This window comes from Triticum urartu, chromosome 7A (genome assembly GCF_056163025.1).
Source record: "Triticum urartu cultivar PI428250 chromosome 7A, HENAU_Tu73, whole genome shotgun sequence".
In the NCBI taxonomy this organism is placed as follows: domain Eukaryota; kingdom Viridiplantae; phylum Streptophyta; class Magnoliopsida; order Poales; family Poaceae; genus Triticum; species Triticum urartu.
Window position 1 is genome coordinate 549,370,846 of NC_141879.1, and position 27,810 is coordinate 549,398,655.

The following is a 27,810-nucleotide window of genomic DNA, read 5'->3' on the forward strand; positions in this document are numbered from 1 at the left end:
ACTTGTAATGATCATCAGCTAATTGGAGATTTATGCATGAGTTTACACGCACATCGTGCACTACGTGCTCGAGTCGATGAGGAGACTGGTGCAGAATATGTGTGCTGTATTCTGCGATTCGGTCAACTCTTGACTAGCTTTTCTTCTATTCTCTAAAATGGTTGTAGGGCGAACACCGCATAGTTTAGATGGTCAGATTTTTTTTTGTGGAATCAACCCATCCGGGTTCAAGTCCTGACTTGACACAGCTTTCTCACATATCTTTCTGGACTTATGTGAGCCTTTTCGACGCTATTCTTTTAGTGGTATGACGTACCTGTCGACTACGAGGCACTGTATTTCTCAAAAAAAAAAGGTTACAGGTCCCATCTGAAGGACCTATATGTGATCTTTTCTGGTCTGATCTGGATGACCGATGCGGGTGGAGAATTTCACCAAGAGGAGCAGGGTACACATTTGGACAAGATATCGCGAAACAATTTAACCATGGGAAAGTTGTAGCTGTGCAGCCATATAGACCCATTTTTGCATCAAGATTCGTGCATAAAAACTTCTCCTTTTTGTTCCTCCCAAATAAGTATAGATTTGAAATTGGAACTTCGCAAGTCAACATCACACAAGTGCTATGTTGTGCAGAATTGTTTTCGGAATTTTTGGCGAAACATAAATGTATAAAATGATAAAACTTATTCAAAATTTATAACAAATTTCGGTTGCATCAAAAAAATCAAAAACATCTTATTCACAGAGTGGCACTTGTATGGCGTTGACCTGCAAAGTTTCTTGATTAAATATTCTCTTGTTTGGAAGAAACAAAAAAGAGAAATTTCTATGTGAAGACAACACAGATCTTGATGCAAAGTTGGATGGCCTAGATAGAAGGTGTAGTTACATGGTAGATTAGAAAATTCACACTCTTTAACCATACAAATGGACTCAACATTATTTCAAAATTTTCAAGAAAGCATGAAGCATAAGCGAAGCGATAGGCTCTTGCTCGGCACTTAGCACACTTACGCATTATGTGCAAATCACGGCCTGTCTTTAGAAAGTCCACCTTAAGGAAGAAAACATGGGAAATCTAGAAGGAAAATAGAGCCCGCCTTGAAAAATCCCATCGCGGCCCAACTAAGTCCTAGAGTTTTGTTTGCAGTTGTTGATTTCTCGGTGGAAAAGGCCAATTTATCACTGGAGACGACCAATTTCTCACCGGAGTACCTCATTGGCCACCTAATGCTTCGCCTAGCCCAAAGTGAGGCGTTTCGCCATCGCTCAGCGCTAAAGCGTACTTAAAAACGCTTTCTTGAACATTGTTATTTTAAGGCCTATCAATTTGTGATGAAAGGGTAATTGGGCACATGATGGTTTCCAGTGTGTTAGATTTCAGTCATCCTAATCATTTTCCAATCATAGTTCTGTTCGCCAAGTTGTTTTCGCATTTTAAAATTAAGGGAAAAGATAATTTTATCAAATTCTCTATGGCTCCTATTCATCAGATAAAAACTCATATCTATTATTATATTATAAAAACAAAAGGAAAATGAGCCACCACACTTCTTCCACATAGGCTACAATATCTAATTCTTTGATTATAAATTTTACCGGTCTATATTTAAAAGTTGGCGGTTTTCTCGTCTCGCTCCATTCCGATCGAGCGATTGCCATTTGGACGGATTGCGAAGCCTTCGGTCGAACCCTTGGGGGCTAACGGCGGCGACAACGGCCGGCCGGGGGGGGGGGGGGGCGAACGGCGATGACGACCGATAAAGGTGGGACCGGCGAGATGAAAGAGAGAGAGAGAGGGAGCAGCGTAGACCGTTTGGTGGGCCCGTTAGCCATGCGTCCCATCATCCGAGAGGGCTGGCCATACGATGAGAGGAGATCGCACGGGTTGGCCGGTGCCCAGCCCTAAGCCTTTTTCCTTTTTGAAAGTTTGATGCTGTAAAGTAGAAGGTTTTGGAGTTTGATGTCGTACCTTAGACTTTAGTGGTAATTCAGGGTTGCAATATAAAACCTCTCTTTAATTTTTATTGTGTTTGAGATGTTTTGTGCGAATTTCTATAATATTCCTAGACTAGATCTGAATATTTTTCCGGAAAAAAGAACATACACGTACTTCACAAGAAAAAGGAAGAGTCTAGTGCGCGAGACACGCTTTCGGTACATAGGTGTTCACACCATCTCACGACAGCGACCCAAAGAAACACGTTAAGAGCCGAACCCTTGTGCTCTCCAAACGCGTACCAGTTCATCGTCAGCATCCACCAGCCATAAATAATCAGGTGCGTTCTTCCAGTCAAGCTTTTTTCCCCTTCGGCGATTCCGCGGGCGCTCGAGGCTTCTCCGTTTCTCCGCCCCCTTTAAATCCACCCTGACTCGTCTCCTATCCGTCGCAGGTAGCACAGCAGCACGGATCCGCAGCGGCACCGGCGATGGCGGAGTTCTCGTGGCTCACGGCGCTAGGGTTCGCCTTCCTGACCTTCAACTCCGGCATGGCCGTGTACCGCTCCAACGGCGACGCGGGGTCCGTCGTCTTCGTCGCCGTCTCCTACCTCGACCTCGTCGCCCTCTTCGCCTGCCTGCGCCTCTACGAGCGCCTCGACCGCCACTCCCCGCGCCGGGAGCGGCTCAAGGCCGCCGTCTGGGCGCTCACCACGCTGCTCACCGTCATGTTCACCTACAAGGTCGCCGAGGTCATGCCGCTCGCCGTCAAGCTCCTCGTCTGGGCGATGGCCGCCGCCACCACCTGCGGCGGCTTCTACGTCTTCTTCGTGCACGACGACAAGCCGTACCAGCAGCTGCAGGACGCGTCGGCGGCCGCCGAGCGCGGGGACGTCGCCAACTAGTGGCTATATTAGACGGCGGCTGGGCGCTGGCCGCCGCGAGGTACGTGCTTCGGTGCTAACAGCGGCGTCGGGCGTTAGATCTAGGGCCAAACCACTAGGTTGTTATTGTGTCTTGGCTGTTTCGTTTCCCTTTTTTTGCCGATTTGCTGTCACTTGGTCTGCTTTGGCTTGCCGGCGTGCTCGGATTAGCAGATCTGGAATTTGGCCACCGGCAGAGGAGATCTGTTCAGTTTGATGACGTGCTTGTTGATCAAATTAATAATTGTGTGCTCTGTTGAGAAGTGAGTTTGTGTTAATTATGATTCCCGATTGGGCCATCAAATTGGGCGTGTGCCCGCCACGCGGCCCACGAGGAGGAAGAAACTGCGACAGCTTGAGGTAAGTTGAGTGGATTGCAATTGTGTAAGGGCTCTATTTGCATCAGGAGGAGGGTAGGGGAACGGATGCTGAGGGAGTAGACAAGAAACCAGAGAAATCCTTAGTGTGCAAAAGTGGATGATCTCTTGGTACAGAGGTGGTGTAGAAACTGCAGATAGTTTCCTTGAATTTGTGTGAAAATAGTGAATTGTCGTGACTAGCCAAAGTTGAGATGATATGAAGGCAGACGAACTGCAGGACAACATATGAGCGAAACAAGCAGAGGCATAAGTGAAGATTGCAGATACAATGGAAGTTCATCTGCACAATAAGGCACCAAGCTAGAATGTTGTACTTGTTAAGTTGTCTCATCTGATGCACCCATCAGTGGTTTGCAGTATGCCGACGGGAACTATAGATTGAATGTATGGCAACTTGAAATTCGATCAACAAATGGAAAAATATTCAACTGTATTTGAGGTATGAGACCAAGAGTCGAAATCATTTAACCATTGGTGGCCTCATCAGCTTGCAATTGTTTCCGCAGTCTCAAAGATTTCAGCTGATTTATGTCCCTGCTTGTAAAGAGCGGCTGGGTTACTGTTAACCACCTGGATGAAGATCTTTTCATGGATCATTCAAGAAACTTGGAGAAGTGCAGAGATCCTTCATACCTTCCTCTTATCAAGAAAATATAACTAAGACAATAAATGGATAATTGTTCAACTGGATTTGAGATACGAGATCAAGGGTCAAAATCATTCAACCATTGGTGGCCTCATCAGTGTGCAATTGTTTTTGTACTCTCTTAAAGATTTCAGATGATTTATGTCCCTGCTTGTGAAGAGCAGCTGGTTTACTCTGAACTTGATGCAAAAGTATGGATGCTGGGAATCATGAAGGAGATCATTTCATGGATTCAAGAAAATTCGCAAAGTGCAGAGATCCTTCGTATACCTTCAACAGAATATGACTAGACAAGGTTGCGTGCAGAGACTGGAGAGCCAGAATAATAATGAGTAGGGAAGTTGTTCAAGTCAGAAGAACAATGTGGAGAGAACTAGTTCATGTTTGCTGTTTCGGTTTACCAGCATACAGATGAACTGTTCGTAATGAAAATATAACCACAGACTAAGACAGCTCATTGATAACTATGTGTAGTGGGAGCTAGGAAAGGGCCATTGGAATACATTATCAGCAGTAATGGATGACACATACGAGGGGATAAATACAAGAAAATTACAAAGCAGCGGATGTTCAAAGAGAACCAAATATACTACAGCTATGACAATGCTGATGCCAATGCCAATTCCGATGCTAATTCTTTGTCACATTATCCGGCAAGCCGACAGCAAGGTGAGTTACAAGGGAAGAGAAAAGGCCAAGATATAATAACGCCTAGTTGCCCAAAATCTAATTTGCCGTCGCTGTTGCCTGACGTATGTGCTGTGCTGTAGCGAGTGCCCAGCCTGCCCTATTACGCATTTAAGTTGAATAAATTCCACCATCTACCAGCTATAAGTTATATCATTTCTATAAACTGTATTATGTCTATCTATGATTATATCGTATGTCGTTCATGTCGGTCGAGCTCTGACTAGTTCTCGAAGCGTTCATGATGGTCAGGTTATGTATTGTACACTACTGGCGCCAACTCTACCATCATTTGCTCCTCGTTGTAATACTCATGGTCTGTATTCAGTACGTTCTTCTGTATAATGCTTGCTTCTTTGCTGTCTAATGCATTATCCTGGAGATGCTCGCTATCCCGTTCATCTGTTTCTCGTCAACTCTCTTATGTGTGGCATCAGACTTATAGCCGCCAGCTATGTGCATAGCCTGTCAACAAAGGCAGCAGCAACACCAGTTCACCCGGCTGCGTGCAGCGGCCCAATGCTGAAAGGTAACAACAGTCTTCAAGTTTTATAAGTTTTCTTTGTGTAAGACGCAGGATCGATGGAGCTGCTAAGCAACACCTTCCTTGCAGGGTTGTGCTAGTAGAATTTGGCAAACTGAGGACCATGATTTGCTGGTAGATGCTTTCTCTTCTCTTGCCCAACCTGACACCGTACTACGTACATAAATTTAACAGTTCCCTGTCACGTTGTTCCTCAATCGTGTGACTTAACGAAATGACCAACAATAAATTGTATTTTTCAGCAACTAGTAAGCTTGCACCTCAATCGTGTGACTTAACGAAATGACCAACAATAAATTGTATTTTAAAGCAACTAGTAAGCTTGCACCTCAATCGTGTGACTTAACGAAATGACCAACAATAAATTGTATTTTAAAGCAACTAGTAAGCTTGCATGTGCAAATGCACGTCTCAATTATCATAAATTAATTATGGTGATATTTATCATATCTATCCACACGGTGGATATATCTAGATCAGAATGGATTCTTTTGTACAATGGCGCAAACATTGTTAAGATTGTATATGTGTATTTTGCTAAAGATCATAAGTACATGGGAAATCGTTGCGAAATGCTATGTAGAACCCGAAAATGAAAAATGTATCTAGCATGTTGCAATATGATAAATATCACCATATATATAGAAAAATATTATGAAATGTTCTGTAGCACGGATACATAGTGAACTAACTCGATACATAGTCAAAATAAAAAAGAAGTCGTCATGATTCATGAATAAAGTCTGAATAAACAAAAGTCGTCATGATTCATGAATAAAGTCTGAATAAACAAAGGAACTACAAACTATGCGAACAAATCTAGCTGCTTTGCATAAGATCTTGCAACATCTAGAATGGACAATAATATAAACCTGAAATCATAACGTGTAGAATCTAAATAACAAAGAAGTAGAAGTATTACGAGAGAGAAAAACCAGTCTTTGGTACTATAGACATAGCCAGCCATGAGGTCATTGTTTTGGAGCTCTGCTAGCCAACAAAAAAAATTGTAATACAAGTTAATCTTCACACGCCGATATCATTAGTAATGTGCCCAGGGAACTTATCACCAAATTGATGAGTGGCAATATTTGCACAGTTCATCCAATTTTATCATCAAATGCGTGATTGGAAAACTCACATTCTGCTGCAAGATAATTTGGTTGAGCATATGTGAGCTCATATTGGCAACCAACAGTGTATCGTTTTTAAAATGTATCTGACAATTTAATTTTTATTTGGCTTGCAAACTATGATATATTTTTTTGCCTTATGAACTATGCTATATTCGTTTGCTTGTGAAACTATGTAAAATGTGTGTATTTTGTTTGAAAAACAACAGCAAACCGGCCGCGCAGGCGAAAATGGGTATGCGTGTCCGACGCACTGCTGATCAAACCAAAAACAAGGCGGACGACGAGCAGACGACCGACTCAAACGAATAGAAACAGAGAAAGGGTCTGCGCGCTGGACGCACTGCCGACCAAACAAAAACATAATGGACAAGGAGCAGACGGCCAACCCAAACGGATAATTTGGGTCCAGATGCTCTAACTTCTTCGTAAATCGTAAAGCATAGTCTATGTATTCTTTTCACTTTACTTGGCAATTACATCACTCTGTTAGGAAATAAAAACTAGACGCTTTACTGTTCACCAAGGGTGTGGTTGTGGCGAATCAATCTGTGGTTGGATGGTTAGAGAGACTGTGATATTCTCAGCTCACCAGGGTTTAAATCATGATGCTCGCATTTATTTTTGGATTTATTTCAGGATTTCCGACGATGCTCATTCAATGGGAGGAGATGTTTCCGTCGACGACGAGGTGCCTATGGTGACTTTGTAAATTTCAAGATGATATGACGGCTCAGTCTTTCGAAGGTGCTCATAAGAGTAGGGTGTACGTGTGTGTGTTCATATGGGTGAATGTATGCGCGTGTATATGAGAGTTTGCATCTGTACTATGTTAAAAAAACCGTGGATGTGCATTTGCCTCCACCCGGCTGTGGGGTGGACGGACAGAGATCAGGTGATGTCACCGTGTGCCTTGCGGTCGGAATTCAAATTTAAACATTACGAGAAAATCTGAAAAAATCATGCATGTTCACAACACATATTAAGATAACCCCTAAAAAATTCAGATCAAAATTCAAAACATACATCGAGAGACAAAAAAGAGAAACTCAGATGTGAATAGTCTACAGAGAACCATTCGCGAACTATGCATGACAGATTTCTTCTCTTTTTTGTCTCTCAATGTATGTTATGAATTTTGATCTGAATTTTTTAAGGGTTATCTTAATATGTAATGTGAACATGCATAATTTTTTCCAGATTTTTCCACAATGTTTCAATTTAAATTCCGGCCGAAGGCACACGGTGACATGCAAAACGTACATGTCGCCTGATCTCTGTCGGAGGTGGACGGAGTTGAGCGCCCTCGCGCACCTCCCCTCGTCGATTCTCTCGACATTTCTCTTCTGATGTTTGTTTCTCTGCGTTCGTCTTCTTCCTGCCGTCCCAAATCTTGTCCCGAGCTGCGGATTCACTGCTTGTATTTGTTCATTTCCGTTGCTGCAGCCTCCCTGCACACAACCTGTTCGACGAAACGCCTCTGAGCTCTGACCCCATGGCGGAGGCATCGGACGACGGGAGCATGGGAGACAGGATCAGTCATCAGCGCCCTCCCGGACGGGGCCCTCGTCCGTGTCCTATCCCACCTGCGCTCACGCGATGCTGTGCAGACATGCGTGCTGTCACGGCGCTGGCGATACCTCTGGCGGTCGGTGTCCTGCATCGACGTGTCTTTCGAGGAATTTGAGGACAGGGCCGCTGCAAACAACTTGGAGCGCGAGGAGATGTTCAAGATGTTTGTGAACCATTTGCTGATTCTCCGTGAACCCGTAGACCTGAAGGAGTTCCGGCTGGAGTACAGCTTGGAGTTCGGGGTCGGCACCCGCAGTGCCAACTCTGATGATGCCAACCTATGGATCTTCCATGCATTACAGTACAAGGCTCGGACTGTCAAGATAGGCAATCACAGCGACCTCTGCAGCTTCTTCCCTCGGTATTCACTTCAACGTACTTGAAAATGTTGGAAACGAAAGTTTGACAATGCTTCACGATGTATTGATCGATGCAAAGCGCACGTATATATGCAGTACAAGGTGGGCCATAACCTCAACTATATAATGACTAGGAGGTGGGCCAGGCTGTACAAAATACATGCACAAAACCATATATTCAACACCCCCGGCAGTCGAAGCGTCGCTGGAGACGCAAAGACTGGACCTGAATTCCTCGAAGACAAAAGTAGGAAGTCCTTTTGTCATGACGTTGGCGAACTGCTGCGCCATCGGGACATGGAGGACCCGGATGCGCCCAAGAGCCACCTGCTCACAAACGAAGTGTATATCAATCTCAATATGCTTCGTTCGACGATGTTGGACCGGGTTGGCGGAGAGGTAGACAGCGGAGACGTTGTCACAGTAGACAAGCATGGCCTTGTGAACATCACAAAGCAACTCCCGAAGCAGCTGACGTAGCCAAGAGCATTCAACAACGGCGTTAGCCACTGCTCTATACTCAGCCTCGGCACTCGAGCGGGAGACGGTGGGCTGTCGCTTGGAGGACCAAGAGATCAGGGACGGCCCAAGGTAGACGCAGTACCCCGAGGTGGAGCGCCGTATGTCCGGGCAGCCGGCCCAGTCTGCATCAGAGTAGGCGACGAGGTCGGTGGAGGCAGAGGTCATCAGTGTAAGTCCCAAGGACTGGGTGCCGCGTATGTATCGAAGGATACGCTTCACCAAAGTCCAATGAGAGTCACGCAGAGTATGCATGTGAAGACAGACCTGCTGAACAACATACTGCAAGTTGGGGCGCGTAGGTTCAGGTACTGCAAGGCGCACACAATGGAGCGATAGAATGCTGCATCAGATGCAGGAGAACCCTCCAAAGCGGAAACCTTGGCCTTGGTGTCGATGGGCGTGGGAGCGGGCTTGCAGTTAAGCATGCCAGCTCGGTCGAGAAGCTCATAGGCATAGCGCTGCTGATGCAGGAAGAACCCATCTGGACGCCGAATGACCTCAATGCCAACGAAGTAATGCAGATGACCCAAGTCCTTCAGGGCAAACTCATCACAAAGACGAGAAGTGAGCCACTGAAGGAGCGCGACAGTGGATGCCGTCAGAATGATGTCATCGGCGTACAACAACAAGTAGGTCGTGTCAACTCCATGATGATACATGAAGAGGGACGCATCGGAGCGAGTCGATGTAAATCCGAGCGTCTGCAGGAAGGCGGCGATGTGCTGGTACCAGGCCCGAGGCGCCTGCTTCATCCGTAGAGAGAACGGGAGAGCAAGCACACATGATCTGGATGCGTGACGTCGACAAAGCCGGTGGGCTGCTCACAGAACACCTGCTCAGCCAGGTGGCCATGTAAGAAGGCGTTGGACACGTCCAACTGATGCACAGGCCAAGCTCGAGACACGGCTAGCTGGAGCACGGCGTGGATCATGCCTGGTTTAACAACCAGGGCAAATGTGTCGGTGAAGTCCACGCCCGCGCGCTGTCGAAAACCCCGAACCACCCAGCGAGCTTTATAGCGCTCGAGAGTGCCATCCGGACGATTCTTGTGCCAAAAGACACACTTGCCCATGATGATATTGGCACGGGGAGGCCAAGGGACGAGCTGCCAGGTACGGTTCCACTGGAGAGCGTCGAACTCTTCCTGCATCGCAGTGAGCCAATGAGGATCCTGAAGGGCGGCTCGAGCTGACGATGGGAGAGGAGACGGCTCAGAGACGGAAGCAGCGAGAAGGTACTCATCGCTGGGGTACCGCGTGCTCAGTCGAAGAGTGCCAGCCCGAGAGCGAGTCATCGGGCGGGGCAGCGGGTCCGGAGTGGAGACGGGCGATAACGAAGAAGAACCCGCCTCCTCCGAGACCGCCGCACGCGAGGCCGCGGGCGAGACCGCCGCGGGCGAGGCGGCGGGCGAGGCTGCCAGAGTGGTCGAGGCCGGGGGACGCTAGGGGCGTCGCTGGTGCAGAGGGAGGTGCGGCCACTAGGGCAGCCACCCGGGGAGAAACTCGACCCATGGCGCGGGGGGCACCCTCAAAGCCGGGAGGCAGCCCAAGAGAGGCACGGGAGCGGCCGTCACCTGGAGCGGGCAAAGCTGCAGCATCCGAAGGTACCTGCTGAAACGGAAAAACCATCTCATCAAAGTAAACATGTCGTGAAGTGATCACCCGATGTGAGATAGGATCATAGCAGCGGTAGCCTTTGGTGTTGGAGGGTAGCCAAGAAAGATGCAGGCCACAGACCGAGGGGCGAGCTTATGAGGAGCAGTGGAAGCGATGCTGGGGTAGCACAGGCAACCAAAAATGCGGAGCTCAGCATAGGAAGGTGTGATGACCCACAAGTATAGGGGATCTATCGTAGTCCTTTCGATAAGTAAGAGTGTCGAACCCAACAAGGAGCAGAAGGAAATGATAAGCGGTTTTCAGAAAGGTATTCTCTGCAAGTACTGAAATAAGTGGTAACAGATAGTTTTGTGATGAGATAATTTGTAACGAGCAACAAGTAACAAAAGTAAATAAAGTGCAGCAAGGTGGCCCAATCCTTTTTGTAGCAAAGGGCAAGCCTGGACAAACTCTTATATAAGGAAAAGCGCTCCCGAGGACACATGAGAATATCGTCAAGCTAGTTCTCATCACGTTCATATGATTCGCGTTCGGTACTTTGATAATTTGACATGTGGGTGGACCGGTGCTTGGGTGCTGTTCTTACTTGAACAAGCATCCCACTTATGATTAACCTCTATTGCAAGCATTCGCAACTACAATAAAAGTATTAAGGTAAACCTAACCATAGCATGAAACATATGGATCCAAATCAGCCCCTTACGAAGCAACACATAAACTAGGGTTTAAGCTTCAGTCACTCTAGCAACCCATCATCTACTTATTACTTCCCAATGCCTTCCTCTAGGCCCAAATAATGATGAAGTGTTGTGTAGTCGACGTTCACATAACACCACTAGAGGCTAGACAACATACATCTCATCAAAATATCGAATGAATACCAAATTCACATGACTACTAATAGCAAGACTTCTCCCTTGTCCTCAGGAACAAACGTAACTACTCACAAGGCATATTCATGTTCATAATCAGAGGGGTAATAATATGCATAAAGGATCTGAACATATGATCTTCCACCAATTAAACCAACTAGCATCAACTACAAGGAGTAATTAACACTACTAGCAACCTACTAGCACCAATCCCGAACTTGGAGATAAGAATTGGATACAAGAGATGAACTAGGGTTTTGAGATGAGATGGTGCTGATGAAGATGTTGATGGAGATTGCCCTCTCCCGATGAGAGGAGCGTTGGTGATGACGATGGTGATGATTTCCCCCTCCGGGAGGGAAGTTTCCCTGGCAGAACAGCTCTGCCGGAGCTCTAGATTGGATCTGCCAAGGTTCCGCCTCGTGGCGGCGGAGTTTCATCCCGAAAGGTTGCTTCTTATTTTTTTTCTCGAGGAAAGACTTCATATAGGAGAAGATGGTCATCAAAGAGCCACCATGGGGCCCACGAGGTAGGGGCGCGCCCTGGGGGGCACCCCCCACCCTCGTGGAAAGGGTGTGGGCCCCCTGGTCTTCATCTTTGGCGAGAATTTTTCATTATTTATTATAAGGTATTCCGTGGAGTTTCAGGACTTTTGGAGTTGTGCAGAATAGGTCTCTAATATTTGCTCCTTTTCCAGCCCAGAATTCCAGCTGCCGGCATTCTCCCTCCTTATGTAAACCTTGTAAAATAAGAGAGAATAGCCATAATTATTATGACATAATGTGAAATAACAGCCCATAATGCAATAAATATCGATATAAAAGCATGATGCAAAATGGACATATCAACTCCCCCAAGTTTAGACCTCGCTTGTCCTCAAGCGAAAGCCGATAACAATAAATATGTCCCCATGTTTAGAGGTAGAGGCGTCGATAAAAATAAAATATGGACATGAGGGCATCATGATTATTCTCATAACAACAACATATATAGATATTGTCATATGATTACTTATGTTCAAGTGATGATCTTTTCACAATGCAAAAGTATGAATCGGAAACCTTATTGAGAACCAACAAACTATAACCTCAGTCATTGAAGCCATTGCAATTTATCATAACATCAGAAAGAGTCTATGTCAGAGCTAAAAAGCAAGTCCACATACTCAACTATCATCTAGTCCTTCATAGTTGCTAACACTCACGCAATACTTGTGGTTACGGAGTTTTAATCAGACACAGAGAAAGATAGGGGCTTATAGTTTTGCCCCACAACATTTTACCTCGAGGGTAATGTCAACAATAATAACTCATGTCCCCCTACATCCAATTATATATATATATAGAGAGAGAGAGAGGAAAATGGTTGTGTACTCCTGAGAATACGTACTCTCACTCCTCATATACCACATAGATAAATCTTTTATAGCTTATTATTATTTTTAATATACTTCATTAATAATTACTTGATACCCTAAAATGGATTTCATGAAAAAAAATCATGTGTGCCTCATATTTTCAAAGGTTTACGTATATACTGATTTGTTTGTACGTGAAAAAGGTATATTGCAAAAAGTAGGTCGTAAATGATATTTTTTTCAACAAAACTTGTATTGATGTATCTTAGAATATTTAATGAACTATATTGAGAATGATAAGGGGTATAATCAATGCATATACGAGGTATATTGAAGATTGGAGTACATACTCCCGAAAGTACAGAAAATGAGTCCTATATATATATATATATCAGGTTCTTTCCAACAAGCTGGGCTTGCCAAAGGATAAAATGAAAAAGGGAGAGGTGAAGATCACCTTGACACTTGCATAAGGTAGAAGATAATAATAAAAGATAGGCCCTTCGCAGAGGGAAGCATAGGTTGCCATGCGCTTTTATGGTTGGATGCACAAAATCTTAATGCGAAAGAACGTCACTTTATATTGCCCCTTGTGATATGAACCTTTATTATGCAGTCCGTCGCTTTTATTACTTCCACATCACAAGATCGTATAAAGCTTATTTCTCCCACACTAATCATACATATTTAGAGCAATTTTTATTGCTTTGCACCGATGACAACTTACTTGAAGGATCTTACTCAATCAATAGGTAGATATGGTGGACTCTCATGGCAAAACTGGTTTAAGGGTATTTGGAAGCACAAGTAGTATCTCTACTTGGTGCTGAGAATTTGGTTAGCATGAGGGGGAAAGGCAAGCTCAACATGTTGGATGATCCATGACAACGTACTTTATCTCAGATATAAGAAAACATAACCCATTACGTTGTCTTCCTTGTCCAACATCAACTCTTTAGCATGTCATATTTTGATGAGTGCTCCCAATCATAAAAGATGTCAATAATAGTATATTTATATGTGAAACCTCTCTTTCCTTATTACTTCCTATTAATTGCAACGATGACCAAAGCTATGTATGCGAACTCCCAACAACTGTTAATCATCACACTCTTTCTATGTGAAGTCATTACTATCAATAAGATCAATATGAACTTTTGTTTCTTCTTATTCTTTTTCTCTTTTCTTTTCTTTTATTTGGGATCATGGCAAAAATAAGCAAGCCCTTGACTCAATCACTAATCTTTATTATATAGCTCAAGGACTTGATTACATAGGAGGATGATAAAGCAAAACTCATGACTAGATCATACTAAGAACTTTTATTCTACTAGATCAAAATATTACCAAAAGGATCGAACTAAGAAAAACGGTAAAGATAAAAGTGATGGTGATACGATACCGGGGCACCTCCCCCAAGCTTGGCAGTTGCCAAGGGGAGTGCCCATACCCATGTTATTATATCTCCTTGGTTGGTGAAGAAGGTGGAGGTGTTGTTGATGATGCGGGCTTGTCATCCATCTTCCAAGGCATAGGTTCACCATCATGGAAGGATGATCGATTCTCCGGAATCCTCGAATCTGCAGCCAAACTCATTCTTTTGAATCCATATTCATACTCACAGTTTTGGTTTTGCAGGTCGTAGATTTGGGCCTGGAGGTGCTCGATCTTCTCATGTAGCTTGAAGATGGCCTCCTCGGTATTCTTGGCATCCGGCTTGTGGTTGTTAGTGAACTCCGCGAGCATCGTGTGGCTAGCGTTGATTCCAGGCTCCACCATTCCCTGACACTTGAAAACTTGTTGCTCCATTGCTTCGAGCCTCGTCTCCACGCTTCCGGTTCCCTTTGGTCCCTCAGCATCGCGGATGTGCAGCAACCCATCACGCATCTCAATGGTTTGAGGGTGTCGCAGCACCTTCGCGAGGTAAGGGTCGATGACCTTCTCGAAGAACTTGTCCTTGGAAGCACTTGGGGACGTCATGATAATCTAGATCTGTCAGAAAAACAGCTCAAAACAAAAACAGAGAATATTTGCGTGATACGGGAGTCAAAATCTTTGGGAGAATATATAGTGAATTTTTACCGACCAAAATACGTATCGTGCAAGAAAACGGAGTCCGGAAGGCACACGAGGAGCTCACGAGGTAGGGGGCGCGCCCTCCACCCTCGTGGCCCTCGTGTCCTTCCCGGGCTGCTACTTAATTTTCTATTTTTCTAAATATTACAAAACGGAGAAATATTGCCTTAAAAATTGTTTTGGAGTCGGTTTACTTACCGTACCACATACCTATTCCTTTTCGGAGTCTGAAACGTTCTGGAAAGTGTCCCTTATGTATTCCTCCGGGGTTACGGTTTCAATAATACTGGTTTCAATATTTATGGGATTACCTGAGATAAAATGTTTAATTCTCTGTCCGTTTACCACCTTCGGATTTGTGCCTTCCTAGTTGTTGTTTTTTATGGCACCGGAACGATAGACCTCCTCGATAACATAGGGGCCTTCCCATTTAGAGAGAAGTTTTCCTGCAAAAAATCTTAAACGAGGGTTGTATAGCAATACATAATCACCTACATTAAACTCACGCTTTTGTATCCTTTTGTCATGCCATCTTTTAACCTTTTCTTTAAATAACTTGGAATTTTCATAAGCTTGGGTTCTCCATTCATCAAGTGAGCTAATATCAAATAACCTCTTTTCACCGGCAAGTTTGAAATCATAGTTGAGCTCTTTAATAGCCCAATATGCCTTATGTTCTAGTTCGAGAGGTAAGTGACATGCATTTCCATATACCATTTTATACGGAGACATACCCATAGGATTTTTATATGCGGTTCTATAGGCCCATAATGCATCATCAAGCTTCTTGGACCAATTCTTTCTAGATCTATTGACAGTCTTTTGCAAAATTAATTTGAGTTCTCTATTACTCAATTCTACTTGACCACTAGACTCTGGGTGATACAGAGATGCAATTCTATGATTGACGTCATATTTAGCAAGCATTTTACGGAGAGCACCATGAATAAAATGTGAACCACCATCAGTCATTAAATATCTAGGGACTCCAAACCTCAGAAAAATAACTTTTTTAAGCATTTTAATAGAAGTGTTATGATCAACACTACTAGTTGGAATAGCTTCTACCCACTTAGTAATGTAATCAACAGCAACTAAAATATGTGTATATCCATTAGAGGCAGGAAAAGGTCCCATATAATCAAAGCCCCAAACATCAAATGGTTCAATAACAAGTGAATAATTCATAGGCATTTCTTGACGTCTACTAATATTACCAATTCTTTGACATTCATCACAAGATAGGACAAACTTACGGGCATCCTTGAAGAGAGTAGGCCAATAAAAACCGGATTGCAATACCTTATGTGCAGTTCTATCTCCCGCGTGGTGTCCTCCATAAGTTTCGGAGTGGCACTTGCGTAGTATCTGTTCCTGTTCATGCTCAGGTACACAACGTCTAATAACACCATCTACTCCTTTATAAAGATGTGGGTCATCCCAAAAGTAATGTCTCAAATCATAGAAGAACCTTTTCTTTTGTTGGTATGTGAAGCTAGGTGGTATAAATTTAACAACCATGTAATTAGCATAATCAGCATACCAAGGGGTACTACGAGAAGTACTTATGACATTTAATTGTTCATCGGGAAAGCAATCATCAATAGGTAGTGTGTCATCAAGAACATTCTCTAACCTAGATAAGTTGTCTGCAACGGGGTTCTCAGCTCCTTTTCTATCAACAATATGCAAATCAAATTCTTGTAGCAAGAGAACCCATCTAATAAGTCTAGGTTTAGCATCTTTATTCTTCATAAGATATTTAATAGCAGCATGATCAGTGTGGATAGTTACTTTAGAATCAACAATATAAGGTCTGAACTTATCACAAGCAATACAACTGCTAAAAGTTCTTTTTCTGTAGTAGCATAATTTGTTTGAGCATTGTCTAGGGTCTTACTAGCATAATGGATAACATTTAATTTCTTATCAACTCTTTGCCCTAAAACAGCACCTACAGCATAGTCACTAGCATCACACATAATTTCAAAGGGTAAATTCCAATCAGGTGGCTGAACAATAGGTGCAGAGACTAATGCTTTCTTAAGTATTTCAAATGCTTCTACACAATCATCATCAAAGACAAATGGTATATCTTTTTGTAATAAATTAGTCAGAGGCCGAGAAATTTTTGAGAAGTCCTTAATGAACCTCCTATAAAATCCGGCGTCACCAAGGAAACTTCTTATACCTTTGATGTCCTTGGGACATGGCATCTTTTCAATAGCATCAACCTTGGCTTTATCAACTTCAATACCTCTTTCAGAAACTTTATGCCCCAAGACAATACCTTCATTAACCATAAAGTGGCACTTTTCCCAATTCAAGACAAGATTAGTTTCTTCACATCTCTGCAAAACTCGATCAAGATTGCTCAAGCAATCATCAAAAGAAGATCCATAGACGGAAATGTCTTCCATGAAAACCTCACAAATCTTTTCACAAAAGTCAGAGAATATAGCCATCATGCATCTTTGAAAGGTAGCAGGTGCATTACATAAACCAAAAGGCATACGTCTATAAGAAAAAGTACCAAAAGGACATGTAAAAGTAGTCTTTGATTGATCTTTAGCCGACACAGGTATTTGAGAGAAACCAGAATAATCATCTAGAAAGCAGTAATGTGTATGTTTGCATAATCTTTCAAACATTTGATCAATAAAAGGTAAGGGGTAATGATCTTTCTTAGTAGCCATATTTAATTTGCGTAAATTAATTACCATCCTATAACCTGTAATAATTCTTTGTGGAATCAATTCATCTTTATCATTAGGAACAACAGTAATACCTCCCTTCTTAGGGACACAATGAACAGGACTTACCCACTGACTATCAGCAACGGGATAAATTATACCTGCCTCCAGAAGCTTTAGTATTTCTTTTCTTACCACTTGTTTCATTTTAGGATTCAGACGTCGTTGAGGATCATGAACTGGTTTGGCATCTGCTTCCAAATTTATTTTATGTTGACATAGAGTGGGACTAATACCCTTAAGATCATCAAGAGTATATCCAATAGTAGCACGGTGCTTCTTCAGAGTTTTCAATAATCTTTCTTCTTCATGCTCTGAAAGGTTAGCACTAATAATAACAGGATATATCTTCTTTTCATCAAGATAAGCATATTTAAGATTATCAGGCAACGGTTTAAGCTCAAACACGGGATCACCCTTAGGTGGAGGGGGATCCCCTAGGATTTCAACAGGCAAATTGTGTTTTAGAATAGGTTCCTGTTTAAAGAATACTTCATCTATTTCCCTTCTTTCATTCCTAAACATATCATTCTCATGGTCTAGCAAATATTGTTCTAAAGGATCACTAGGAGGTACGACAATAGAAGCAAGACCAATAATTTCATCCTTACTAGGCAATTCTTCTTCACGGTGTTGTTTACTAAATTTAGAGAAATTAAACTCATGAGTCATATCATCCAAGCCAATAGTAACAACATTCTTTTCACAGTCTATCTTAGCATTAACATTGTTCAAGAAGGGTCTACCAAATATAATGGGACAAAAGCTATCTTGTGGGGAACTAAGAACAAGAAAATCAGCAGGATATTTAGTTTTATCGCACAAGACTTCAACATCTCTAACAATTCCCACTGCTGAAATAGTATCTCTATTAGCAAGTTTAATTGTGACATCAATATCTTCTAACTCAGCAGGTGCAATTTCATTCTTGATTTCTTTATACAAGTCATAAGGTATAACACTAGCACTAGCACCCATATCACATAAGCCATGATAACAATGTTCTCCTATTTTAACAGAAATAACAGGCACGCCTACCACATGTCTATTTTTATCTTTAGCACAAGGTTTAGCAATTCTAGCAGTTTCACCGCAGAACTGAATAACATGCCCATCAATATTATCAGACAAGAGATCTTTAACAATAGCGATATTAGGTTCTACTTTAACTTCAGGAGGTGTATATGTTTTAATATTGCTTTTATGAACCACAGTTGAAGCTTTAGCATGATCCTTTATCCTAACAGGGAAAGGTGGTTTCTCAACATAACAAGTAGGAACAATAGGATCATTATAAGTGACAGTCTTTTCTTCAACTTTAATAGGTGCAGCTACTTTTACTTCTATGGGAGGATGATATTTAAACCACTTCTCCTTAGGGAGATCAACATAAGTAGCAAAAGATTCACAGAAAGAAGCTACTCTCTCAGAATCAAGTCAATATTTAGTGCTAAACTTACGGAAAATATCGGTATCCATAAAAGATTTAACACAATCAAAACTAGGTGTCATACCTGACTCCTTACCATTGTCGAGGTCCCAATCTTCAGAGTTGCGTTTAATTCTATCCAATAAATCCCATCTAAATCCAATAGTCTTCATCATAAAAGAGCCAGCACAAGAAGTATCGAGCATGGTGCGATTATTTTCAGAAAGCCGAGCATAATTTTTTTTGAAGAATTGTTTCTCTTGGAAGCTCATGATTGGGGCATGAATATAACATTGGTTTAAGCCTCCCCCAAGCTTGAGCGATGCTTTCTCCTTCGCGAGGCCAAAAATTATATATATAATTGCGGTCACGATGAACAAGATGCATAGGGTAATACTTTTGATGAAATTCCAATTTCAATCTTCTATAGTTCCATGATCTCGTATCATCACATAGCCTATACCATATCAATGTGTCTCCCTTCAAAGATAAAGGGAAGACCTTCTTCTTAGCAACATCATCGGGTATACCTGCAAGCTTAAATAATCCACAAACTTCATCCACATATATTAGGTGTTCATCAGGATGCTTTGTTCCATCTCCTATAAAAGGATTAGCTAGCAGTTTTTCTATCATACCCGAAGGATACTAATAAGGAATTTCATTTTCAATAGGTTCAGTAGGTTGAGGAGCAACTCTTTGCTCTACTGGTCGGGGTGAAGATACCCCGAACAAGCCCCTCAGAGGATTACTTTCCATAGTAACAAGTGACAGTAAATTTCAGCACACTATATAAATTTTTCCTTACCAAATTCCACCTACCAAAGGTGCTTCACTCCCCGGCAACGGTGCCAGAAAAGAGTCTTGATGACCCACAAGTATAGGGTATCTATCGTAGTCCTTTCGATAAGTAAGAGTGTCGAACCCAACGAGGAGCAGAAGGAAATGATAAGCGGTTTTCAGCAAGGTATTCTCTGCAAGTACTGAAATAAGTGGTAACAGATAGTTTTGTGATGAGATAATTTGTAACGAGCAACAAGTAACAAAAGTAAATAAAGTGCAGCAAGGTGGCCCAATCCTTTTTGTAGCAAAGGACAAGCCTGGACAAACTCTTATATAAGGAAAAGCGCTCCCGAGGACACATGAGAATATCGTCAAGCTAGTTTTCATCACATTCATATGATTCGCGTTCGGTACTTTGATAATTTGACATGTGGGTGGACCGGTGCTTGGGTGATGTTCTTACTTGAACAAGCATCCAACTTATGATTAACCTCTATTGCAAGCATATGCAACTACAACAAAAGTATTAAGGTAAACCTAACCATAGCATGAAACATATGGATTCAAATCAGCCCCTTACGAAGCAACGCATAAACTAGGGTTTAAGCTTCAGTCACTCTAGCAACCCATCATCTACTTATTACTTCCCAATGCCTTCCTCTAGGCCCAAATAATGGTGAAGTGTTATGTAGTCGACGTTCACATAACACCACTAGAGGCTAGACAACATACATCTCATCAAAATATCGAACGAATACCAAATTCACATGACTACTAATAGCAAGACTTCTCCCTTGTCCTCAGGAACAAACGTAACTACTCACAAAGCATATTCATGTTCATAATCAGAGGGGTAATAATATGCATAAAGGATCTGAACATATGATTTTCCACCAATTAAACCAACTAGCATCAACTACAAGGAGTAATTAACACTACTAGCAACCTACTAGCACCAATCCCGGACTTGGAGACAAGAATTGGATACAAGAGATGAACTAGGGTTTTGAGATGAGATGGTGCTGATGAAGATGTTGATGGAGATTGCCCTCTCCCGATGAGAGGAGCGTTGGTGATGACGATGGTGATGATTTCCCCCTCCGGGAGGGAAGTTTCCCCGGCAGAACAGCTCTGCCGGAGCTCTAGATTGGATCCGCCAAGGTTCCGCCTCGTGGCGGCGGAGTTTCGTCCCGAAAGGTTGCTTCTTATTTTTTTTCTCGATGAAAGACTTCATATAGGAGAAGATGGTCATCGGAGAGCCACCAGGGGGCCCACGAGGTAGGGGGGCGCGCCCTAGGGGGGGCGCCCCCCACCCTCGTGGAAAGGGTGTGGGCCCCCTGGTCTTCATCTTTGGCGAGGATTTTTAATTATTTATTATAAGGTATTCCATGGAGTTTCAGGACTTTTGGAGTTGTGCAGAATAGGTCTTTAATATTTGGTCCTTTTCCAGCCCAGAATTCCACCTGCCGGCATTCTCCCTCCTTATGTAAACCTTGTAAAATAAGAGAGAATAGCCATAAGTATTGTGACATAATGTGAAATAACAGCCCATAATGCAATAAATATCGATATAAAAGCATGATGCAAAATGGACGTATCAAGGTGGCGTGCCAAACAAGAGGTGATGAGGTGCAAAATTCCCGCGAGGGAGACAAGGACGAATGTTAATGAATAGTGATGTGGTGGCGAGCGCGTCGGGCCAAAAACGTGGTGGCACGTTGGCGTGAAAGAGGAGGGTGCGAACGCAATCATTGAGAGTGCGAAGCACACGCTCAGCGTGGCCGTTTTGTTGCGAAGAGTATGAGCAAGTGAGACGAAAGATCGTGCCGTGTGAGGCGAGAAGGTTGCGGATCGCAAGGTTATCGAACTCCTTCCCGTTGTCTATTTGCAACGCATGAATGGGACGTCCTAACTGCGTGAAGACATAGGAGTAAAAAGCAGTGAGAGTGGCAATAGAGTCCGGCTTTCACTGCAACGGGAAGGTCCACACATAGTGCGAAAAATCATCAAGTATGACAAGGTAATAAAGATAGCCCGTGTTACTTGCAACAGGAGAGGTCCAAACATCACTATGAATTAACTCAAATGGGTATGATGCAACATGCGAGGAAGTGCTAAAAGGAAGACGAACATGTCTGCCGAGACGACATGCATGACAAGTGTGATCGTCGATCTTATTATAGGTGAAGGAAAACCCCCGGAGAATATGACAAAGGGTGGCAGTGTTGGGATGACCGAGACGAGCGTGCCAAAGGTCCACTCCGGGGGAAAGCGCCATGGGTGCAGCGACGGAGGAGGTAGAGGAGTGGACCGGATAGAGCTCGTCGGGGCTGTCACATCGGTGGAGCACCATCCGGGTACGAGCATCCTTAACAGAAAAGCCAAACATGTCAAATTCAACGGTAACAGGATTTTCACGTGTAAGAGAACGAACGGAAACAAGACTTTTAATGATGTCAGGAGAAACAAGCACATTAGAAAGATATAATGGCATGGAGTTAGAAGGAAAAGCAGCATGGCCGACATGAGTAATAGGCATGGAAGAAACGTCACCCACGGTAATGCGAGCAGCGGTGTGAACAGGGTGAGCGGCGAGAAGGTTACCGGGGTTGGCGGCCATGTGAGCCGTAGCTCCAGTGTCCATATACCAGTCTCCACCGCCAGTGTACTGCTGCGGCGTGGGGGCGGTGTAGAGGGCCGCGAGGAGCGCGGGGTCCCAAGGCGCCGGTGGGAGAGCCGGGGCAGACGGCGCTGGCTGAGGCGGGGGCACCACAAACCCACCGGACGGAGGCAGCCCATAGGCCGCAGAGGGGCCATAGAGCGGCACGGGCTGGTACGCCTGAGGGGCCGCGTGAAGCGCCTGATGAGCGGCCGGGCGGGCGCCGAAGAGGCCCGGAGCGGGGGCACGTGGTATAGGCATGGAATATGCATGCACAACCCCGGTCCAGGGGTTCTGGCCAGCCTGCCAGGGCGCCGGGGGGAGCTACGGCTGCTGCTGGCGCGGTGCCCCGCCGGGCGCAGCCAGCTGCTGCTGTTTGCGGCCACCGCGGCCCCCGCGGCGCTGCTGCTGCTGCTCGGTAGGAGGCGGAGGAGGAGCCGGCTACGGCTGCGGGTAGGGGAACCCGGGTGGCGGCGGCACTGGGAAGGGGCCCGGGGCGGGCCTTGGTAGGGCGGAGGGTGGCGCACCATGGCGAGTACCGGCAGTAAGGGCGGTGTGGGTGGTGTTGTGGATCTAAGACTGACAGTAGAATGGGGATAGGTATGAGGAGGCAAGATCCTAGCTATGGAGAAGTTGTACACACGAGTTTTACGAGTTCAGGCCCTTCTCGGAAGAAGTAACAGCCCTACGTCTCGGTGCCCTGAGGCGGTCGATACAAAAGATGTGAACCCTTGTGCCTGTGGAGGGGGGTGGCTTATATAGAGTGCGCCAGGTGTAAGTGCATCTAGTGCCACCCCTAGTTGGTTTTGGAGTATTGACGACAAACCTAGTTGAGGGACTAATGTGTTTGTGAGAATTGCAGGATAACACAGGTAGAAGTCCCTCATTGATTCGGTTTTACTACCAGAGATGACCCCTAAAAATGTACGAAGACATTGAAGTCAATGGTGGTATATGAAGATATTCACATTGAAGACTATGACAAGAGAAGACACCACGTGAAGCCTATGGAACTCGAAGACTTAGATCTTTCGTAGTTCTCTTTCATTTGTGTTGAGTCATAGGAACCACCGTACTGTTAAGTGGGGTCCAAGAGAACCAGTCAGAACGACTGAAGTGATGCCTAAACAAAAAACCTATATCTTCGAGTGAAGACTATGAGAGCAAATTTTGTCCAGAGTCGGACAAGTCAGCTTTTCTTGTAGCCCAAGTAAAGTTGCCGTGTGAGTTTGAAATCTGACTGTTGGAACACGTGTCAGTTCCTTAGTGACCCAGGGTCATTTCAGACAAATCAGGTCGGGTTGCCTAGTGGCTATAAATAGTCCACCCCCTACAACCATAAACGGCTGGCTGCTCAGATTCAGTGCACGGCTTTTGTCGTTTGAGAGCAACCCACCTCGAAGCCTTTGAGAGAGAGAATACCTAGCGAGGATAAAGCCCTAACCACCCAGAGCCAGAGATAATTGGGCGTCACTTAAGTCTTCTTGTCTGAGTGATCTGAAGACTTATTACACTTGAGGACTGTGCATCCTCCAGCCGGTTAGGCGTCGCGTTCTGAGCATCCAAGAGACATTGTGGATCGCCGGTGAACGAAGTCTGTGAAGGTTTGGGAGTCTACCTTGAAGACTTACCAGAGTGATTGGGCGAGGTCTGTGTAACCTTAGCTCAAGGAGAATACGGTGAGGACTGGGTGTCCTGAGCTGCGTGTTCAGGACTGGGTGTCCGGGACTGTGTGTCCTAAGGTTTAAATACCTAGCCGCTCCAACCAGACGTACAGTTGTCACAGCAACTGGAACTGGTCCAACAAATCATTGTCTTCAACGAGTCACTGGTTTCATCTTCACTTCCTTTTACTTACTGTTACTCACTGTGAAGTCATTGCATGCTTGCTCTATCTTTTGTCTTCACAACGTGACTGTATGATCTGTTTGGCTTCATAATATCTTCCTACCTGATCCTTATTACACTGCAGCTATTTGTCATTGTGCTTTCACTCTACTGAATACTTGACCATGGCTTACCTAGTGTAGTCTACCTTCCGCTGCATAGTAATAGGCATATCTCTACTGTTTGTCTTCATAACTTCCACGTTTTGAAGACTTTCATAAAAATCGCCTATTCACCCCCCTCTAGTCGATATAACGCACTTTCAATTGGTATCAGAGCAAGGTGCTCCCTTGTTCTGTGTGATTCGGTTTAACCACCTGGAGTTTTAGCTATGTCGACTGCAGGGATAATTAAAGTCTCCGCTGCGTGCCCCATCTTCGATGGAACTGAATATCCCTACTGGAAGAATAAGATGCGCATGCATCTTGAAGCCATTGACGTCGACCTATGGTATGTCGTCGAGAACGGCTTCCCAAGGCTGGAGAAGGTGTCACTGCTGCTGATGTCAAGAAGTTCACTCAACTGGACTCTACTGCCAAGAATATCATCTGTGGTCATCTGACCAAAGGACAGTACAGCCGTGTGAGTGCCTTGAAGACATCCAAGCTGGTCTGGGACTGGCTCTCCAAGGTCAATGAAGGAGTCTCAACCCAGAGAGATCAGAGAATCAGTGTCCTTCGCAACCTCTTCAACCGCTTCAAGCGAAATGACAATGAGAATGTCCAGCACACATTTGATCGACTCACTGACATCACAAATGAGCTTCAAGCCCTCGGCGCTACTGATATCACCAAACATGAAGTCGTCAAGACGCTGCTGAGATCACTTGATAGTTCGTTTGACATCCTAGCCCCGATGATACAAGAACGTCCTGATTTCAAGACACTCGATCTGTCTGACATACTTGAGAGGCTCAACACACATGAGTTTTAGCTTTCTCAGAAAAGAGATATCTACGGTCCAAACTATGGGCGAACTCGTGCCTTGAAGGCAAAAGCTGTTTCCTCATCTGAAGAAGAATCTGACAGCAGTTCTGATGATCCTGAAGACATTGGAAGGGAACTTGCAATGCTAGTGAAGAAGTTCCAAAAATTCACCAAGAATAAAGGCTTCAGAAAGTCTTCACGATCAAGCTCAAGGAATGATGAAGCTTCTGCTCATGACTACAAGAAGAAAACATGCCACAAGTGCAAGAAAACTGGACACTTCATCTCTGAGTGTCCACAGTGGGACAATGAGAACAGAAAGAAGAAGAAGAGCAAGGAATATGACTCTGACGACAAGAAGAAGAAGAAATACTCAAAGTCTTCTTAGGAGTCTTCCTCAAAGTCTTCATCACACAAGAAGAGCTCATCTGGCAAGGCGCGTGCGTTTGTTGGCAAGGAAATGGATTCAGAGGAGGAGTCCGCTTCTGAGGAGGCAGAGGTGGAGTCCGAGGAGGAGTCTGATTCTGGCATTGCAAGTATGGCTACAGCATACGTCGCCAAGTCCATCTTCAACACTGAAGACAATGACTTCATCACCGACACCGATGCAAATGACAAGGACTACTCCACTCCTACCTACTGCTTCATGGCACGCGGTGCCAAGGTAAACACACGCACTACTCACTATCAAACATCTAGTGACGATGACTCTGATTGTGATTCAAAACCCAACTACAAAACACTTGCTAAAATTGCAACTGAACAACAGAAAGCCATGGAACATATTCAAAAACTGTTAGACAGAAGCGATGATCTGTTGGGTGCTGAAATGACTCGATCTGAATCCTTAATTGAAGACATAAAAAATCTTCACGTTAAGTATCAGGAACTTGAAAGTCGTCATGATACTCTCTCAACAACTCATGAAAAGCTTTCCTATGATTATCTTCAAAGGAAGCAAGAACTTGAGAAATTGAGAGCGCCTCATGAAGATCTTCAAAAGGAAAACGAGTCACTTCGCGCCGAACAGATCAGTTCCGCTCAGGAAGGATTTGAACCACCATGTCTTAAATGCATTGAGCGTGATAATGCTACTTCTGTTGCTGAATGTTCCACTGCTACTGCTGTTGCAATATCTTCAACTGTTGATGTGGTAACTAACCCCTCTGCTGAGGATACCACCGCTATTGCTGATGAGAATGCTAGGTTGAAGACATTGCTTGAAACAGGGATGTACAAAAGTCTTAAAGGGCATCAGACATTATGTGATGTCCTCAAGAAGCAGATTCTGAACCGAAACCCTAGGAAAGAGGGTGTTGGGTTCGTAAGGAAAATGAATGCAGATGGCTCTTACTGGAAACCTGAGCAGTACCCCAAAACCTGTTGGAAATATGCCCTAGAGGCAATAATAAATTAGTTATTATTATATTTCCTTGTTCATGATAATCGTTTATTATCCATGCTAGAATTGTATTGATAGGAAACTCAGATACATGTGTGGATACATAGACAACACCATGTCCCTAGTAAGCCTCTAGTTGACTAGCTCGTTGATCAATAGATGGTTACGGTTTCCTGACCATGGACATTGGATGTCATTGATAACGGGATCACATCATTAGGAGAATGATGTGATGGACAAAGACCCAATCCTAAGCCTAGCACAAGATCATGTAGTTCGTATGCTAAAGCTTTTCTAATGTCAAGTATCATTTCCTTAGACCATGAGATTGTGCAACTCCCGGATACCGTAGGAGTGCTTTGGGTGTGCCAAACGTCACAACGTAACTGGGTGGCTATAAAGGTACACTACAGGTATCTCGGAAAGTGTCTGTTGGGTTGGCACGAATCGAGACTGGGATTTGTCACTCCGTGTAAACGGAGAGGTATCTCTGGGCCCACTCGGTAGGACATCATCATAATGTGCACAATGTGATCAAGGAGTTGATCACGGGATGATGTGTTACGGAACGAGTAAAGAGACTTGCCGGTAACGAGATTGAACAAGGTATCGGGATACCGACGATCGAATCTCGGGCAAGTGTCGTACCGATAGACAAAGGGAATTGTATACGGGATTGATTAAGTCCTTGACATCGTGGTTCATCCGATGAGATCATCGTGGAACATGTGGGAGCCAACATGGGTATCCAGATCCCGCTGTTGGTTATTTACCGGAGAGTCATCTCGGTCATGTCTGCATGTCTCCCGAACCCGTAGGGTCTACACACTTAAGGTTCGGTGACGCTAGGGTTATAGAGATATTAGTATGCGGTAACCTGAAAGTTGTTCGGAGTCCCGTATGAGATCCCGGACGTCACGAGGAGTTCCGGAATGGTCCGGAGGTAAATAATTATATATAGGAAGTGCTATTTCGGCCATCGGGACAAGTTTCGGGGTCACCGGTATTGTACCGGGACCACCGGAAGGGTCCCGGGGGTCCACCGGGTGGGGCCACCTGCCCCGGGGGGCCACATGGGCTGTAGGGGGTGCGCCTTGGCCTATATGGGCCAAGGGCACCAGCCCCAAGAGGCCCATGCGCCAAGAGAAGAGGGAAAGGAAGAGTCCTAAAGGGGGAAGGCACCTCTGAGGTGCCTTGGGGAGGAGGGACTCCTCCCCTGGCCGCACCCTTCCTTGGAGGAAGGGCCAAGGCTGCGCCTCCCCCCTCTCCCTTGGCCCTATATATAGTGGGGGGAAGGGAGGGCAACCAAACCTAAGCCCTGGCGCCTCCCTCTCCCTCCCATG

The 27,810-nt window shown here is 44.5% G+C and overlaps 1 protein-coding gene and 1 pseudogene across 1 annotated transcript; both read left to right on the forward strand.

Moving 5' to 3' along the window:
* The first annotated feature begins 2,135 nt into the window (after window positions 1-2,135).
* Window positions 2,136-4,944, forward strand: LOC125522686 (uncharacterized). Its single transcript, XM_048687726.2, has 2 exons — window positions 2,136-2,282; window positions 2,397-4,944. The coding sequence occupies exon 2, from the start codon at window positions 2,433-2,435 to the stop codon at window positions 2,844-2,846; it is 414 nt and encodes a 137-aa protein (XP_048543683.1). The 5' UTR covers window positions 2,136-2,282; window positions 2,397-2,432; the 3' UTR covers window positions 2,847-4,944.
* Window positions 4,945-7,749: 2,805 nt separating this feature from the next.
* LOC125519030 (putative F-box/FBD/LRR-repeat protein At1g78760) overlaps window positions 7,750-27,810 on the forward strand; it is a 103,822-nt pseudogene continuing 83,761 nt past the window's right edge.

Excerpts from the sequence above, each read along its gene's own strand:
- LOC125522686 (XM_048687726.2), top strand. The coding sequence starts at position 2,433 with ATGGCGGAGTTCTCGTGGCTCACGGCGCTAGGGTTCGCCTTCCTGACC.